The sequence below is a fragment of the Apteryx rowi genome, unplaced genomic scaffold, assembly GCF_003343035.1.
Source record: "Apteryx rowi isolate R43461 unplaced genomic scaffold, aptRow1 scaffold_260, whole genome shotgun sequence".
NCBI lineage: Eukaryota > Metazoa > Chordata > Aves > Apterygiformes > Apterygidae > Apteryx > Apteryx rowi.
Window position 1 is genome coordinate 857021 of NW_020448975.1, and position 18998 is coordinate 876018.

Sequence of the window (18998 nt, forward strand, 5' to 3'; positions counted from 1 at the left end):
CTTTTTCATCCCAGTTATCTTCAATCGTTTGGAGATTGACTTGGAACCCTTTGGAGAGGAACAAGGCATGCGGCAGAGCTACAGAGTATGGTCCTCCTCCCTTCCATGTATGCTAGAGTTGCTTTCATTGTTGCATATTTAACTCTTCCTGCAAGGCGCATTTTGCACTGTCGCTGTAGTGCTTTGTTGCAGCTTGTTCAAAACATAACTATTAGATGCCAGATAGTTGCCAAATTGCAAAGAATATTATTTTTAGAGCCCTGGAAGAGCTGAGATGGCAGGAGCTGAATCTGATCTACAGAAAATGTGACAATCCTGGGAAAAAAGTGGAACAGGTAAGTAACCTCTCAGTGAAAATGAAATATAGTCCTTTGAAAAGTGATAACTGGAATTGGTGGGCTCAAGTATGAAGATCCACTCTCTTAGAAATCTGTTTTGATTTTATATATGGATGTAAAATCTATCTACCTATAGGCATAACATGACTGAAATAGGAGAGGCTACGGGAAAAGACAAAACAGTCATAAGGATTTGCATTATGACAAAAAGAGAGTTATAAGCCTTTGCTGGCACCGTTAAGCCCACTTCAGAAAAGTCATAATGGCAAGCATTCTGGAGGTATAAGGAGGTGATGATTCAAATTTAAGACCCCTTGGGAAGAGTGGGCCAAAGAACATTCTGCTTTGACCCTGCCAGCCTTTCTATGCTAGGATACATATCTTCTGAAATTTGAACCATTGCTCAGGTGGCAACATGAAAAGTTGCAGGTGGTTTATTTTTGAGCATGGCTGAATAAAATATGTCAAATTCTGAAAATGTCTGTTGGCGCATTAGACGCATCAGTAAGCATTCAGGAGAAAGCAATTTGGTATGTGTTTTGAGTCAACAGAGGTAGCATACAGTCTGCTATTTTTTAATCTTGAAAATTTTAAGCTGGAGTTCTTCAAACAGACAATTCTACAAACAAGGCAGTGGATCGGTCCTAATTTAGGAGGTGATGGAGATGAAAGATGAGACTAAAGGAATACTTGAAGGTGTGGTGAAGTAGCAAGAGAATATAAATAAATGAATTGGTTATATAATGCATAGTATATCCCTGACAGATAAAGGGATCCAGTGATATATGTTATATAGCTATATATTTACAAAAGAATATGTAGTGTAGGGAGGATCTATCTGTCTAGGGTTTATATATACATATACATGTGTGTGTGTGTGTGTGTGTGTGTGTGTAAAAGAAATAAGTGGTAGTAGCAGAGTGTCAGTCAGATGAGAACTTTTACCAGCACTGTATGAATGAACCAGCTACAAGGCTTAAGATTTTGTTTATAACTTTTTTACCAAACTGTATACCAAGTTAGGTGGATATATGAAAGCAATTTGTAATACCAGGAATTGCATGTTGTGCACTTTTCTACTGCTTAAAAACCAGCTGTAGTTATGTCAGCTACTAGTGTAATTGGCCTTAGTGCAGAGTTTGGTAGTCCTTGCAAAGGAGTGCGAAGGTGGGGAGTTTTGAAAATAGAGGAGTTAAGCTGGTGTTGGGGTAGGAGGGACGTGATGCTTATTACAGGAGAAAGAGGAAGTGTTTGAAACCTCCAGGTGTTTTGCCGTAGAACTGTCAGTACGAGTCGAGTCCTAGTCTAATCCATGCAGCAGTGGACAAAAAGCTGTCAGCACTGCCTTTGCCGAAATGGATGTTTCTAGTCTGYGCAGTTGTTGATTTGGAGCAGCCTTTCGAATGGATGCAGCTCGCAGGGTGTTGCTGACTGCTGCTGCTCTATTATTTAAATTATTGTAGGGTACATGATGTGAATGTGAACCATGTATTTAAAAGCAATCCTGATTATATGGAAAATAGTGTGCATCATATAAACACAAATATATTTTTTCTCTGAATTTCAAGAACCAACTTTGGATAGAAAGGTAATTTTAAAATATCAAATTACCTTATTCCTTTTGCCCTAAGGGAGCGGTGACAGTGATTAAGAACATCAGAAATGAAACTGCGTCATTCCAACGATCCGTCTGTCCTGCTATTGGCAGTAGGAAATGTGGTTGGCCACTTTCTGGGTCCGTTCCCATACTCACACACCCCAAGCGTCCATGGCTGTTTGGTTCAGGATGTCAGAAGGCACATCCCTGTGCAAGCCTTTTAGTGTCTGTTTATGAACCTGTTGTCTGTGACTTTCTCTAAACCCCTTCTGATACTCTTTGCCTCTATGACCTCCTGTGACATTACAGAGATTCACAACCTGTCTGAGACATAATACTTTCTTTGATCTGTTTTAAGTTGATCTACTAATTTCTTCCAGTTCCTTGTTGTTCTAGTAATGTGGAGTTAGATGAATAACAGTTTTACATTCATTCTGTCTACGACCCATGTGATACTGTAAACCTCTATCATATTCCCCCCCACCCTCACCCCATCCTCTCTTGTCCAGATTGAAGCACCTTTTGGGCTTGGAGAGGATGATTTGCCAGTAGGTCACATGTGGGGAGGCTAACTGGCCTGCTGGGGTCTTCATCTGGAGTGTCAGCACTGGCTGGCGAGTCAGACAAATCCCACTTGGAACAGCATTAAGAAATGGATTTTTTGTCTCTCTGAAGCTAGCTGTTCTCGTGTGCTTGTATATGCTGAATGAAGATTGATGACTATAAGTTTGGGGAGCTGTGGTAATACCTTGGACCGGGGTTAAGTAATTAATGTTGTCTCAGGATCTGGCTCCTGAGGATTTTGTGGTTAAGCTACTCCTCTCCGCCCATTCTCCATTCCTTTTTAAGATGACCTGTGAATCTTATTTCCCAGTGCTTTGTGTCATTTGTCATTTATGGATGTTCTGTGAGATTTTCTCAGTAATGCAGACTGCTTCTGCAAGAGACTCCTTTCATCGTCTCTCTTAGTTGTGTATTTGGACCTGTTTGCATGGTTTCAGACTAAAACTCTGGCTCACCCACAAATCCAGTGTGAGACCTTTGACTTCTAATCCAGAGAATGTTCCGTGCTATTTAAAATGAAAATTCTTTATAAAAAGAAAGAGATTATAGTGCTATAGCAGATACCTGTAATTTCAGCTTCTGCTTTTTTGATTTGTCAACCATTGTAGATATTTTTCACATTGTGACTCATTTTTCCTTAGTCCCTCTATCAATAACAGGCTTTTCTCAAGGTCTGTGCAGTTTCAAGCCTTTTCCCACCTTTTGATATTTTACCAGATAATCTCCCTCAGAATCGTTTCTAGAAATGATTAATTCCTACGTTTAAGGTTTACAATTGTTTGAATTAAAACTATTTTCAGGAAGGCCCCCTTTCTAATGTTCACGTGTTTTGTGAACCAAAATAAAAGTAGCGGTAACCATTTTTCTGCTCTCATTTCTGAAACATATCATATACTTGCACAGATGATCCATTCATTAGGTTAATAGTRAAAACAAATATATCCATAATTTTTCAATTAATGTATGCTAGTACTCTCTAATTATATAAAAATACATTCTGTTCAGAAGTTACTGTTTTTCCTGGTGATTACTACATAAAAATTTCTTGGGGCATGAGAAGAGTTCCAAATTTCAGGTTAAATTGCGAGTTCTAGCAGCAGGTAACCACGAGCATAAGGAGGTGAGCGTCCGAAGAGCGCACAGAAGGAATGGCAGCCCAGCAGGCACACACTTTGCTGTCATTAAGATTGCAGTTTTTAGGATGGATGTGTTCAGTGTTAGTGCCAAGCCATAAATGTAACACTGACTCCTTTGCTAGTCTTTCTTGGCATYGTGCAGAAGAGGTAAACAACGACATAGAAATTGTGGTGGGTAAGAAATGGAGATGGACTGGCAAATAGCAGAGGAATCGCAGTGTTGCCAGGGAGAGGGAACCTGAGGACAGGAGGAGGTGGATACTGTGATGGGCTTTGGAGTCTGGATGGAGCAGATGATGAGATGGGCAAGAGCTGGAGCAGAGCAGACCCTCTGCAGCTACATTTGCCCCCTTTGTATTCTTATCTTACAGGGTTTTATTTTTTTTATTTATTTACTCAGATGCTTTTTTGCCATGGTATAAGCAGCCTGGGAATGAAGCAGGGCTGTGCTGGACAATCCCAGTTTGCCTGTTGCTGGCGGGAGGTGCAGATGGGCACAGCCGCGGTGGTGCCCTGGTGGGGTGGCTCTGCAACAGCCCTCGGCAGAGATTTCCTGTGGGGCGCTGGAGAAGCCCCCCAAAATGGTGCAGCCACCATGAACTCCAGCGAGCATCTGTCACTCTTTGGGTGTCTGTTATGAGCAGGACGCTTGGGAGCAGGTTCCTGAAACTCCTCTGAGTTGTCATAGCTGCAGTGAAAACTGGACAGGAAACATCTGAAGTGTGCTATGATGATAAATATATTTATACAATATGCGGTTCTATTGTGTTTCAGATTGGGCACCCAAAACAGATACTTTGACAGTTTTTTAGTATTGAGGAAAATGTTAACACCTGATCTCCTGAGGGGCAGTAYTTAGATGACTTGGTATTTGCAGAATATGCAAATACTTTGTGAGAATATCATAGAAATGCCCATGAGTACATGAATAATTGGTATGTTTGCTGCAGGGTAATATGATGTATACAGTAAGTATCTGAAGCTACCAAATAAAAATAGTTAGTAACTTCCATTCTCTAAATGATACAGGTATTCTGTGCAAAATGTAGTACGTGCTTATATTTCACAGCATAAAATCCTGCTGGGGCCACATTAAAATGGCTGATATTTCATAACACACAAGCATTTAATATTGCAGTTTTTCTCTTTTAATATAGTGTTTATGGACAATACACAAAAAGGAATAAAGTCTTAGGTTGAAATATGTTTGAAATCACAATTGAAATGACTTAGGAAGTGATTTTCCATATCGTAAAAACAGTTCAACTGAACAAAGAGGCATATTAAAAAGTAGGATTAGACTGCACTGGTAAATTTGTCCAGGAAAATGTGTAGCCTGTGCCTCTTGTGTGCTTGCCTCCTGCACTTACTATTAATTTACAATCTTTGCAACTACTAAAAGTAACTATATTTATCCCGATTTTAAAGTAGCAAATGCATGGACAGAATGGCATTGAGGAAGCTCTTTGCTTTGTAGTGGTGGTATGAACATGGTCTAAAAATAGCTTCTCATTTTTATAAATGCCTTCTGAAATTTCTKCAGGGAAAAGAAAAAAAAGTAACTGCTTGAAGAAATACTGGTGTAAATTATTCATCAGTGAAACCAGAGTGAGGCTTTATTGACGCTTGCATTGCCATCACTACTGTACTGAAAACTAAGTGAGGAGCAGAATAAGTGAACCTTACCCAGACTGCTTTCAACACTGGCTCTGAAAATGAAAGTTTAGAGCTAGAAAAATCCTATTTCATCTTTCTGCCTGACAAGAGTCTTGCTGTTTAGCTGTCTACTTCCTTTATTCTTATTATAGTCTCTAGTTTATTGTCACAGCATCTTGAATAGCAATGCCTCCTGTTGGCTGCGGAGAAGAATCTCTGCATGAAATGGTGCAACTTCCTGGTGAGGATAGTGGATGAGGTCTCCCTGGGCTCCCAAAGAGAAGACCATCATCACCTTCCCTGTGTCACGAGCAGGATGAATTAATTACTATATTGAATTTGTGCCTCTTGCAGCACTTGTGCTACAAAATGTTTAAAAATACTTAAAATATTTTAAGTAGTTTAGCTATATGTCTTATCAGATATTAAATATTTTATAATCTATTTCAAAATTAATAAATATTAATATCAAAATACATTTTAACATTTTTATTATTTTTTAATTATAAATTAAAATAGAATCTGAAATGGTCAGTGATTTCAGAGCTGCTTTAGGTGTGTGTTATTATTCTTGCTTTTATGGGGTTGGGAGCTGTATTAAAAGACAGTGTAGGGAAATGTGTGATGGAGTATTACCAGTCACTATATGATTATTACCAGTCACTATATGATACCTACAGTTAGTAGGTATCTCTCAACGTAGCTGCAGAACTTAAAGTATAAACTCTTCTCTATGTTTTTTCATGGAAAATATAAGCTGATCGTAATGATGTGCCAAATCTTACAGTAAGTAATTTTTCATAAAATTCCCCATACAGTCGCCTAGAGGATATCAGACCTGTCAGTACAGAGCATGAAAAGGATGGGCCAAAAAGTCCATGGGGTAGTCACTGTGGCCAGTAACTGTGGCAGTGGCACCACATAAATGCAAACTGGCAAAGAGATTTGGATGCGCCTTGAACTATAGCTCATATGCACAAGAAATGTCCAGCATATGGACATAATTGCACAAGCCTGAGCATTGAAACTACCCCTGTTGCTTTATGAGTTTTCCTTGCAGCTTTTGTTGTGTTCTCTCTGCTTTTTCAGGCTAGTAATAGGAACCATGTGCATAATAGAAATGTAGTGAAACTAAGCAAGAATGTCTTCAACCTGCTTAAACCTTTTCTCAAAAGAAATGAAGCCAGTCCAGAAAATCAAACCTATGCTGTTCATAAGCCAGAGTGTAGTATCTATCTGTCAAGTTTCATGTCTGATATCAGAAACGGAGGGCCTATTTGGGACTGTAGACTCGCTCTGCAGTTACATGCCTACAGTAAGATAGAGGTCAGTCACTGTCGTGTCATGCAGGCAGGTTGACTATTAAGGGATGAAGGCACTAAGTGTTTTTTAGTCAGATGGAATCAGGGATCTAAGAGAGAAGTCATGGAGAGGAAACATTTGAGCAAATGTTAGTATTTGGAAGAAAATTCAGCAGAGATTCTCATTTTGTGGCATTGTTTGTAATTGAAATGTGAAATCAAGCTCCAGGAAAGGGCTGAAATTGGATAGAATGCAGCTTTTCTGTATAATTCCTTGAGGACTCAACCCATTTGTAAGCACCTAATTTCTTGTTGAAGAAAGTCTTTAGTAGTCAGTAGGAGTAGAAGCCTTAAGAAATTTCTCCTTTCTTCCCTTCTTGTTAGCTGCAACAAGAGCAGAAAAGCACACTGAGAATGTTTGAAAAGACGGAGAGGCTTCAAGTTATGCAAGCAAGAACTGGCACAGTATTTTTAGTCTTGTTTTTCTTTCTTCCAAATAGGCACTGTGAAAATAGTTGCTATTTCTAAGAGAAGTGATATGAGAATTTTGATGTCCATTTAGCTAATTTAAAAGGAACAATTATTAAATTAACTATCCATATGAGAAGAAATTCAGTAATTCTTTAAAGGGAAGGATGGGATGAAAGTTTTAGAGCTAAGGCTACTAAATCAGATGTATTCACTGGAGTGTGGAGATAATCAGGGGCTAATTTCCCCTGAAGTGCAAGGTAAGATCAGGAATGAGCAGAGGGAAGGTGTTTGGATAGGCATGAGGATAAAAGAGAATGTCCTAGCTTGTTAGATACAGAAACCTGCCTGCTAAGTGGCTTTCTAGAATTTATCTGGCTGTCTTTTTTAGTTAGCTCATGATTAATAGTGAAACTATATTAGGACCATAGCTTTATGCAAGTTAGGAGAATTTTCCCTTGCAGTCTTACTGATTGGCAGATATAAACATCAGTCCTGTTCTCTCTTGCCTTGTGTTCCCCTTTCTTGGTCCTTGGTTCATGACATTAATCAACTTGCCGTGTCTTCCTGATGTACAAGATAGGCTCTTCTAAGAAATTACCTCCCCAGCTCACTCCTTCCATATATATTAGTCTTGTTGATAAAAGGAGTCTTTTATCGCTTTTCTTAAAGCAACATGCTTGTAGTTTCCCATCTTTTACAATTAGAACCTGATTTCCTCCCTTTCCCCTTCTTTTTTTGTGTGTGGGGGGAGGGGGAAGGGCAGGGAGAATAACTTCTCCTTATATAACTGGGTTATAATTTAGACCTTTCCAGGTTACTTGGTGGAGAATATACAACATCAAGGGAAAAAATCTTTCACTTGATTAGAAGTTCACTAATCCTCATGTCCTTTGTATGAAAGAGCACACATTCCTTTTACTGTAGACCTCTCAGGCATAGTGTTCCCCGAGGCTCCCTTCTCAAAGCTTTTTTCTTCAACTTGGGTTATTATTAATTGTGCCATTGATACCCCATCATTCTCTCATCAGTGTTTCCATCTTTTTCCTGAATGTATCCATATATCTGCTTCTGGTTTCCTACTGGAGCTTGATATATCCTGGACCTTCTGCTGATTTCAGCTAAAACTCTGTTCCCCTTTTTGGTAATGTGTCTCAGCTCAGATCTCATATTTGATGTCCTTGTCAGGCACCATATTTAATTTGAAAGTTCAGGTATACATAATGGAGAGTTGTGGAAATAGAGTGGACACAGAAATAAAAGTGAAGAGACAGAAAAAAATTTTAAAGAATTCCCACTGTCCAAGTGTCGAAGAAGAAATGGCAACGATATCAGATGTCATGAAGCCAGTCATTTCAGTTATGGCACTGATATGCCAACAAAAGTGCATTTTAGTACTATGATTTTGAACTCTCTTTATTTCTACATTTCTTAAGTTTGGAATTCTTYCTCTGGTCTCTAAAGAGCCTGCTGTCATTTATCCTTTTCTTTCATAACTTCCAGGCATTCCATCTTTGCAGTCTGTCAAATCAGGAGAGTTAATTTTTTCCCCAAAATCTTTTGCTTGGCTTTTCCCTCCTTAAAAAAAAAAAAATCTGTTTCACTACCAGAGATATTTCCCATTTTATTATCCATTGCATATTCAAATACAAACCTGTCCCCTTTTCTCAAGGTCTTCCATGGCTTTTTTTCTTCCTTTTTCAAGTCTGTGCTTTACGTTATCCTTTTTTTYTTTTTCCTGTGTCTTTAAATATCTGGTTTAGTCTGTCCTCTCTTGCCACCTCAGATTTTTCCCTCTTTCTGTTCCTTGGAACAACATCTTTCTGCTGGATAACCAGTCTATTTCCAAAGCCCATTTCTTCTCCTGGCTTCCCAATTTTGGCTTCAGTTCAGTAAACCTCTTAGGCAAATGCTATAGTTAATTCCTATTTAAGGTAGAATTTAAGCACATGTATAAGTGTGATCTTGAAAGCATCTATGGATGCTTTCCATAACTGAGGCCTTTTTCTATAAAGAGCAAATTTTATTCCCAAACCCCCTTCATCTCTGTACTACTGTTGTGACAATTTGGGAGAGCTGTAAGAGTCCACCCTTCTGAAAAAGCAGGGGGGAGCTTTTTTTTTTTTTTTTTTTTTTTTTTATCCTGGCCCTCATGCTATTGGAATTGTATGGGATGGACTGATATGATTGTGACCCAAAATGGTGGTGGTGCTGCTGCTGTAAACAAAACAAGCTCCACTACTTTATTTGTGTACACTTGTAAAATAACAGAACTCTAAAAGCAGAATTGCTGTTATTAGTATAACTGTTTTTTTCTTGTAAAGGCTACAGGTCACATGTGCTTCTTGTGAAATGTTTTATTTTTAGGTCTTAACACATGTGGATTTTTGCCATTCCTTTTCAAAGAATTCATCTCAATACCTCGGCACATCTTTTTGAAAATCTCAAACTACAGTCTTTTCTCATATAGTGTGGATGTTTTTTCACCATAATTTTCTACATCTCTAGTATTCCTAAGATTTTTTTCATGATCTGTTGCTGTTTCACATGCAGATTTTCTTTATAATTATTGTTAAAACTAAACCCAACAGATGGCTCTTGGTATAGATTGGCAGGCAAGCTAAGCTGTTCTTATTTCATCTCTACCATAGGGAAGGATTGTGTAATTTATGCTGAAATGCATATTATTTTATTGCTGAATGCTCAGTGTCTTTTGTTGCTTAAATAATTTTCTTYGTGTTTCACAAGTGTTTCACTGCAGTTCTTTTTGTTTGTTTTAAAGAAATGGCTTTTGCTAAAATTATGCAGTTATATGCCTTCCTGTTATAGAAAACAAAACATTACTCCGCATATGAGGTGATTTCATAAAAGAAGCATGTCTTTTGGCATAAGTTTCTAAAATTGTGTGTCATTTTTAGATTATAGCTTAGTTTGTAATAGAACTGATCACATTATTGGATCTGCAAGTGTTGTGGTTTTTTATGTTATTTTCTGTGCAGTGAGTCATAATAATAATGATGCCATTATTTGTGAGATTTTCTACTAATAAAATACTCCTGGATATATCCTACCCTATTATTAGGACTTTTTTAGGTAGGCTTTAAAAATGCCTTAAATATCACACCTGTCACCTGTTTGTAAACTCCAGGCTGAGTCCCCAGCAGTTGTGCAGTGGCTCTCCTGTCACTCCCAGCCCTTTCGCCTCTCTTTCCTTATTTTCAGAAATAGCTGAGAGTAAAAGTAGAGCCTTTAGTAAACCAGTGAAAGGAAGTGTAGCTTTTTGCTAGAAAGAAGGTTTAGTGAATGCTGAGAAACTATATATCTAACTTCAGGAAGCTACTAAGTATATTTTAAGAGACCTTATCTATCTACACCTCTAAATCTTGCAAAGGCATGCAGACCTTTCAGAAGTCTTTGAACTTTCCACAAGTGGATGAGTATCACAGATGTTTAATATTCATGTCTAAAAGAACTTAGAGGATTGTAACCAGTTACTGAAAAGACTGAACCTTTTTTACGTGCTTTTCAATGATGGGTCATTCACAAGCTGCTGCATGAAGCATCGACGTAGGTCTGCAGGCCTGGTAAGAATTACCTGGGTCTTAGCAGGCAAGTTTGTGGGAAGGAGAGAGGGCTCACTTGCTCTTTCTTCCTCCCCTGTTTACAGCTGCTCAGGTACTTTCCTTCCCTTGCATCAGCTCTGGAGCTCATTATACCTGTTCACAAGGGACTTTAATTAACTAGCTAATGCAGCAAAAACATGAGTTTGTTGAACCCTCCACGTGTATTTTGATGAGTGCTAGTACTGACACCAAGAGTTCTTTGATGAGTGTTAGTCCTGACACCAGGAGTATTTTGATGAGTGCTAGTGCTGACGCGAGGGAGGTGGCAACGGATGCTGCTGAGGGGGGCACTGAGGCCTCCTGCTTTCAGCAGCAGCGAGCTGTGAACTCACTCACGGTGCCCGAGGGGACCTGACCCTTGCGGGCAGTTGTCCCATACATGCTCCCATGCAGAAATTTCTTAGCCTCTCTCTTTTTGTCACCTCTGTTGCTTGCACTCAAATATAAAGTGTTTTTTTTTTAACATCCAGTCTCCATTTATTCATGGACAGCCTGTGTCCGTCTGATGTTGTGCCAATATTTTCTATATCTTAATTAGCTATCTTCACAACTTGGTGCATAATCTGGTGCATTCAGATCCTCTCACAACTTTAGTTCTGCCAGACTTTGGGAGCTTTCCATTCCCGGGCTATCACGGAAGCCTCTCCTTGCCTCTTGCCAGCTGAACTCTGAGCAAAGCTGTCCAGCACCTGCATGTGGTGTTTGAAAAGAGGTCTCCCTTGGACAGTGGTATTAATCTTACCTTACTCTGACTCAAAATAAGTCTTGCTTGATATGTTCTGGAATGACAGTTGTGTTTTTCAGGAAGATGCCCTATTGATCTGGAAAAACATTTTGTCAGAGACGAGTACAGTCAGGCCTCTCTTCCTTATGTACCAGGCACTCCAAAACAACATAATAGAAATTCCCTTTAGCCCTTAAGTGCATAAATTTGCTGTTTGTACTATTCAATTTGATCCTCTTTCTAGTATCCAGTCCTGAAGATCATCCAGCTCTTTCCTATGGGAGTTCTTTCAATCATCTTCTGTATTTCCAACTTAGTATTATCAGCATGTTTCATTAGACCACTCTTATTTTTTCTGTGTGGATTATTAATGAAAATATCAAATTAGGCAGTTTGTAAGGCTGATAGGACTGGGTCTATACTATCAACGTTGTCTTACTCTGGGTTCATTCTAGGCCATCACCAATGCCTAAAGGAGCAAACTGACAAAAAAAGTCTATTTTGCTGATGCCAAAGCTCTGGAAAGTGAAGTGGCTGCTGTCACAGGAGCCGTATACCGCACCCAGGGACAGGCTGCCGCCCGCACGGCTCCCGGGCCCCTCTCCCACAGATCTCCGGGCAGTGAGGACACCGTGGCAAAACCCTGTGCTCTGCGGTTTTCCTGTGTGCTCTGTCTCAGCTCTGCTGCTCCGTGGCTGTTTCCCACTGCCCCTTCCCTCCCTTAGCAAGACCAGTTCACCCCGGCCCCTGGCTGTGGTGGTGTTTGAAGCAGCAGTGCTCAAGGTGGCCTATTCTGCCAGGAAGGTTTGTGCTCGTTGCCTCCAGTCCCATAGTTCAACAAACCCATTGTCATCTCTTCTTTACCCGTTCTTCATCTTTTTCAGTTTAATCACTTTTCATATGGGATAATATCAAATCTTTACAAAAATTTCATCTAGATGAGATTTTGAAAATTTTGAAAGCATTTAGTGAAACTTCTGATTTATAACATTTGCTTGTCTGGCTTATGAGGGACAGAGCTCTGACTGGTTTGGCATGAGGTATCTTGGTAAACGTAGAGTGCATTTTATTTGTTTATATTTGCCTCAGGTCTAATTATTTTCTGTTCTTCAGTGTTTGTTCCAAAGCCTTGCATGCTTTTGAGACTGGGTTTATTGTTGCCCAGATCATTTTCTTCTGATACTGTAAAAGCTGCAGGGTTCCTGGAGAGAGTGAGCATGAGTTTAGTTACTACAGTCGGCTACAGACCTACAGGAGAGCCCCTGGCCAACGTGTCACCCCCTGGGTACCTGAGCACTTACCCGCTGAGCGGAGTGGGCGTGAGCCTGCTGTGCTGCGCGACTCCTACAGATGGTGGTTTTGTCTACCCTTTCAGCATGGTCCTGAACTCACTTTTAGCATGTATATTGGTATTAAAATGTCATTTCATTATTGTGCCATTATGTTCTTATGAGTCTGCTGGAGGCAGTTGCCATTTTCATTCAGATGCATCCTGCTGTAGCAGTGACTCCAACTGCTTTCTCACCCTACTGTTTAAAAAAAAAAAAAAAAAGCTTACCTGATTTCCTTATTGTTCTCTTCTAACAGAAAAGAGAAATTTCTTGAATTAAAACCATTATCAATGGCTGTCTTTGAGCATTCTGTAAAGAAAAATCTCAGCTTTCCTTGTCTTGCCTTTTGGTATTTAAAATCAGCCTATCCCATGCACAGTGTAACTCCATTGGAGATAGTTGTTTCAGTCATTTTTATGAACATTTTAGGAAAAGTATCCTGCAGTTTTTGCCCTTTTCAAATGCAAATGTTTAATCAGTGCTTGCTGAGAGAGAGTGCAAGAACACATGCACTAAGCTTATCGTTCTTTTTTTTTTCTTGCAGTGATCTGCTGTCTTCTGAGTATCTTGAGAGGCATATCGAGCAAGGTGGAAAGACAGTGGAAGTTAAAGTAAGAATTTCCTTTTTCTGCTTTGCCTTACATTTTTGTTTGTTTTGCTTTTGATATTAATGCAAACTCCTTTCTTTTCTTATAAGGAGAGGAGTCTGATTTTCAGGTGATTTGTTTTACTCTTTTGAGGCAAGCTTGTTTCATGCTTTCTAACTTTGCAGCTTTTTAAATACCACAACATAGACATTATTGACAAATTCAGTGCATTAATTTTTATGTCAGAATGGTATCCATGAAAAATATATACTTGGTAGTCCTTTTTACTAATAAATAAAATTTACTTTTGATAACTACTGAAGAAAATCTTTCTATTTTTGTAACTAGCTTTTTCCCCATCTTACTAAAACCCAATGTTGTTTTTAATGAGCTTCTTCATAAGTGAGAATAGCAAGATTTACTGTATGATATTTCCATATATCTAGCCACCATTTGAAATTGTGGGTTTCTTTCTCTGAAGATTTGTTGATGTGATGGCTACAATATGTTTGCTACAGTTGTCTTCTAAGAAATGTCCTACTGCTTTTACAGGAGTGCTTTTGGTATTTGTACACAATGTGGGAGAATTTCCCTGAGGACCTTGTGTTTGTTATGATAATATTGTGTGGAAGTCAGATTTAAAATTAATGTAGATTATATAAAGCGTGCATGAATGTAATATATGCTGTGCATAATTGAAGCTCCTTAAAGGAGACAATCAGGTCAAATTTTGTTCAAGATTTACATTTTATTTAAAAAAAGAAGTCTTTTATTAAATCTGAGATTGCCTAAATATCCTGAAACAAATGCATTGACCTCTACAACAACGTGAAAGCTAAAGTGGAAGTGGACAAAGCAATCATACAGCCACTGAATGCCTGAAGATATGTTTCCTTTGGTTTATCCCTTTCTAGAGTTTGCAAGCTTGAAATCTGCTTTCTTTTTGCTCTCTGATAACAATCTGTATATATTATCAGATTGAGACACATATATGTTCCATTAAATTGTAAAGAACGATTTCCCAATCAGCTATGCTCTGCAGTCAAGAAATCTTGACTCAAATTCAAAACATGAGTCAAAGCAGAAATAAAGATAATAGCTGATATTAATAAGAACAAAATAATCCATTTGTCTGCATCAAGGAGTATATACAAGTTAACCAAGTTAAACATTCTGAGTCTCATTACTGAATTAGGACAAATCTGGTTCTGATGAATAAGCCTTATTCTAGCAAGTAAATATTTGAAATCAGTGGCTCTTCTCATGTAGGTAATGTCTAGTTGTATGGGGAAGAGAAGGCCAAGTCAGGCCTTTAAGAGAAAGGATCAGAAAATGTGTTTTGGGCAAAGCACCTCCCGGTCTTCAGGGTCACAGGGATCGTTTCCCCCTCAGTTAGCAGCCATGCAGAATCGCAGGGTAACCTCGGCATTTGCTTTCACTGGCCAGCTTAGTGCTATCAGCTCTTCTTTAAATGAAGAATTGGCATTCTTCATTGATCTTGGCTCACGAGACGGACTGAACTGTGAAAAAAGGGTCACTCTGTTGCTTCACCTTGTTCGGCAAAGAACAGCCATTTTCTTTCCCTTTGGTGACGTGCTTGCTGCTCACTGCTGTTCACTGCTCCTCCAGGCTCCTGCGCCGGAGTGCGAGGAACGTGTCTGGAGGCTCCTCTGACCTCTGGGAGAGCTCGGCACGGAGCAGTCCTGCTGAAGTGTACTAGCGAGGATCTGTTTTTCCCTTGTTTTGCAGCAACTGAGCATCTGGAATCAGAGGAGATTAAATGTCAAAATGTTCAAAAGAACTCATTGGCCACAATTACTGCCCAGTTTTCAGAAAAGCTCAGATATCAAAAGATTTTCGGAAGAGTTCAGGCTGCAAAGTACCTTTTGATGCCGAGCACCAAGTGAGGCTGATTTCAGTACCCAATAGCTTCTTAGAAAATCCAGCTCCCTCTGACCAGCCACTTTTTTGCAAAGTACCACTAAGTGCTCTGGAGAGCCCTGTTGGTCCATGGAACAGTTTTTGAAAAGCCCAGCAGTATCTGTTTTGCATTTGAGAAACTGAACCCTGGTTTTAGTTCAAATGGTTTTGAAAACCTTATTGCAAATATAAAAAATTTTCATGATGGTGATTTAGTACCTTCAATTTCTATGGTAACTGTTTTACAGTAACCAGTAAAACCACTCTTGAACTGGTGCTTATTATACACTCCAGACAAAACATGAATGATAATAATAAATCCTAGCAATTGTGCAGATTGCTTAGATACTCATTTAAAAATAGTTAGTGAAAGGGTGAAATTTATAAGTAAATCTCAAAAGAGGCACTCTGATATGCAGCCTATTCCTCAGCAGAAGCAGGATGAGAGGTATTTCAGAAGGGAGTCAGTCCCGTATCACTTGCTTCAACAGGCTGCTCTTTGCCCTCCTCTGTGCGATTTTTCTTTTGCTGTAGGCAGGAATAGAGGAGGCCTGGCAACATCTCTCTTCCTTCTTTGGTGAGAGAAAGGGTGACAGAAAAAATCCGTCTGCCATCCACTGCCAGCTGCGGGCTTTGAACAAGCCTTTTAGACTGCAAAGGCAGCAAAAGGGCCTTCTCTGTTCTTGGCCTTCCTAGTAAGGAGGGGTGTATTTTAAATACATATATTTTTCCTCATTCCATTTCTCAATGCGGCAGTATTGCACGAACACGCAAGCAGTCAGTGTTGCTGTTGTGTCATCAGCAATATGGGAGAAGGCAGGAGCTTTAAATCACTGGGGGAATGCAGCTGTACATACACTCAGCGTTTTGGGAACGTTACTAGCGTGAATATATCCAGGAAGCAGATGCCTGCCTTGGCTCATATGCAATGCAGAATTGATAAGAACTACTTTTAACACTCTTCCCCCCTCACAGGCCCCCCTAGTAAAACTTCCTATTCTGCAGAATATATACAGAGCCTCTGCCATTAGTTAGGATGTTCTGGAGAGGAGAAGGGGGCAGGAAAGGAAAAAGCATATATTTTAAAATCCCACTTTTAAGGAGCAAAGGAATTTTTGTAGAGAAGAGAGTCCTGTGTTTAACACATCTTTTTATTAGAAGATAAAATTGAATTTAATTTGATTGCTGCCTAATTCATTAATAACTTGGATCATTGTGAAGGTGGAACATGTTTATGCCCTGTTTTTGCAGTGTGTGAGTATTAGCTGTTGCAGAAGAGGGTGCCTCTCTGGGAGGTGTTGTTGTTACTTTGCACACCTACAGCAGCACCTAAGACATGCTGATTAAATCAGCCACAATGTGCAATACTTAAGAAAAAGAAAAGGAGTTATGTGTTTGAATTATTTCTGTGCTTTCCCCCCGCCTTTTACTTTGGATCACATCTCTAACTGCTTAGGAGAGCAGCAGTATTGTCCTAAATTCCCTCTGGAAGCAAAGAGAATAATCAATCAATAAGAAAGAGAAAAACCCTTCRTGCATTGCCTTTTCCTGATTGTGTCAGTCCAGATCATCCTATGCTCACAGCACATAAATACCCAACTTGTGTATACTTTATATTGCTGCAGTATATCTCTGTGTCCTTTTATCTCTCACTTTTTTTTTTTTAGGTTATCATTCTGTCACTGATGCTGTCAGTGAGATGAAAGGCAAAAAAAAGCTATAGTGCTGAGTAATTCACATTGCTGGATTTTTCTTCCTAAGAAGGAACAACTGGTATTTGTTTAGTGACATTTTCTCTTATAAAATGTTTCAATTTTTCTTCTTTTGAGAGTAGAGGAATAAATGTTTTTTTTGGTATTCCCCAAGAACATTGGACAATTCTATAAGAGTTCCTAGAAAATTACTTTCTGAAACAATTAAGGAATGAAAATAATTCAATACCCAGTCAGAGAACTTACACAGAGTTATGGTAGGTAAATGTCATGCTTTTTTTGATGGCATGTGTAACCACAAGGAACTATATTTCATAGGAAATTCTAGAATTCTTAAGTACATGTGCCATGGACAAAAAATTACAGCAGGAATGCTCAAAGTGTAAATTAACATTTCTTTTTGCTTCTATTTCTCAGCGTGTTCATTGCTGTGATAGTGTTGAACAACATAAATGAAATAATATTAATTGCTAGGTGCTATTTTTTGCTTATAATGTTGACAGAGAAGCTTTGGCCAATCTTGCCTCATGGCATAAGATTTTACTTGAACCATCCTGAGACGTTTTACTGCCCACCGTGGTCTTCAGCTGGCAGCTGCCGCCTCTGCAGCCATGAGCGCAGGCAGCGGTGAGCACAGGCAGCGCCGTGCCCACTGCCGGTCTTTCCGACGCAGTGAAAGTGCTCTGCAACAGGGATGTCCTGGGGTGGCCTTGTGTTGCTGGTTGCTCTAATAGAGGTGCAATCATTGCGGTTTGGGGAATGAGGGGTGTGGGGGACATGCATTTTAATGCATCACAGCAAATGAGAGTCCTCAGCTTCTGGAAGCAGTCATTATTTCTTTTATTATGTGTGTGTTGTTTGGCTAGTAGCAAGCACATGGTGCCTGTTATTGTAACTATTTTAATGCCTGTACACAAGAGGGGAAAATTGTTGCTGTTCAGTGCTGTGCTGTGATTAAAATCTCAGCTTCAGTGTGCCAATGACATATTTTTGAAGGGCTATTTAAATGCACTTTTTAAGGAAAATAGTACAGAAGGGAGCAAAATATTAAGTATTAGAAGGACAAAGAAGTCTGGGGACACTTGAGAGCTCAGGGGAATGATAATGACATGTATGGCCTTTTCTGTCAAACTCACCACTTCAGGCCTCGTCTGCTTTAGGAGTCATTAAAGTGAGTACAGTATGTTAGCTGAGGTCAACTGCTGTGTCAGTTGTGTCTTGACACCTGTGTTTCATGAGCCCTTTTTGGCATTCATGAGACCTGGATAGCGTTCAGACTTTTCATTGTATCGCCAGATACTGGCTAATCTTAATGCCACAGTAATTTGAGGTGCAGCTAGGATATACTCTAACTCAGTGACCCGATCATTTTATTGTCAAGTGGTATATTGCAAACTTTATAGCAAGGAGCTTCCATCACCACCTCCCAGTTTTCAGGAAATCTATACGCTACCTGAGCGGTATCTTTTCTACTCAGAGGAATGATTCTGTTAATTTCCCTTGGCCTTTGATAACTCCCTGTTTCACAAGCAAAGGGGAAGGAGTTTCAACTTGGCAGCAAAGCCTACGTACTAAGTATGCTTTCCTGATAGGGATTACATGTTGTTCCTGAAAAACAGAGCGATAATTCAGCTTGTGTGATGGGGAGTGGCGTGCAGGAGAAGTTTCGGGATAGGAGGTTTAAGCATATGTTGGTAAAGAAGCTGTTTGTGAAGATATCCCAGAGGTTGCACAACCTAGTGATAGTGATGCATGCTCTGGGGGAAAAATGAAACTAAAAAGGAACTAATTGTAAATAATGTGAGACTTATATATGCCCATTTCTGGCAGGGCTTTTTCTGCTGTGTCCAGAGACTAGAGAAGTTGTTAGTAACAAAAAAATAACTCTCTTGCTTGTTTGATAGAGGAATTTAAACAGGGGAATGCCTTAACATCATCAGAGCCCCTCTCCCCTACTCCCTCAATGGGGCTCTACTTGCCTCATAGCAAATCATTAATAAATCTAGGCCATAATCTGCATTTTAGTGATAGCAGTAAACTA

At 39.5% G+C, this 18998-nt stretch overlaps 1 protein-coding gene across 1 annotated transcript in view; it reads left to right on the top strand.

The window, feature by feature from the left end:
• The window catches only part of ADAM22 (ADAM metallopeptidase domain 22), a 146535-nt gene that overhangs the window by 60739 nt on the left and 66798 nt on the right, over positions 1–18998 (top strand). Inside the window, exon 4 of the mRNA XM_026067663.1 lies at positions 13283–13349. Within this exon, the coding sequence (XP_025923448.1) occupies positions 13283–13349 (67 nt within the window). The remainder of the gene's footprint in view (positions 1–13282; positions 13350–18998) is intronic.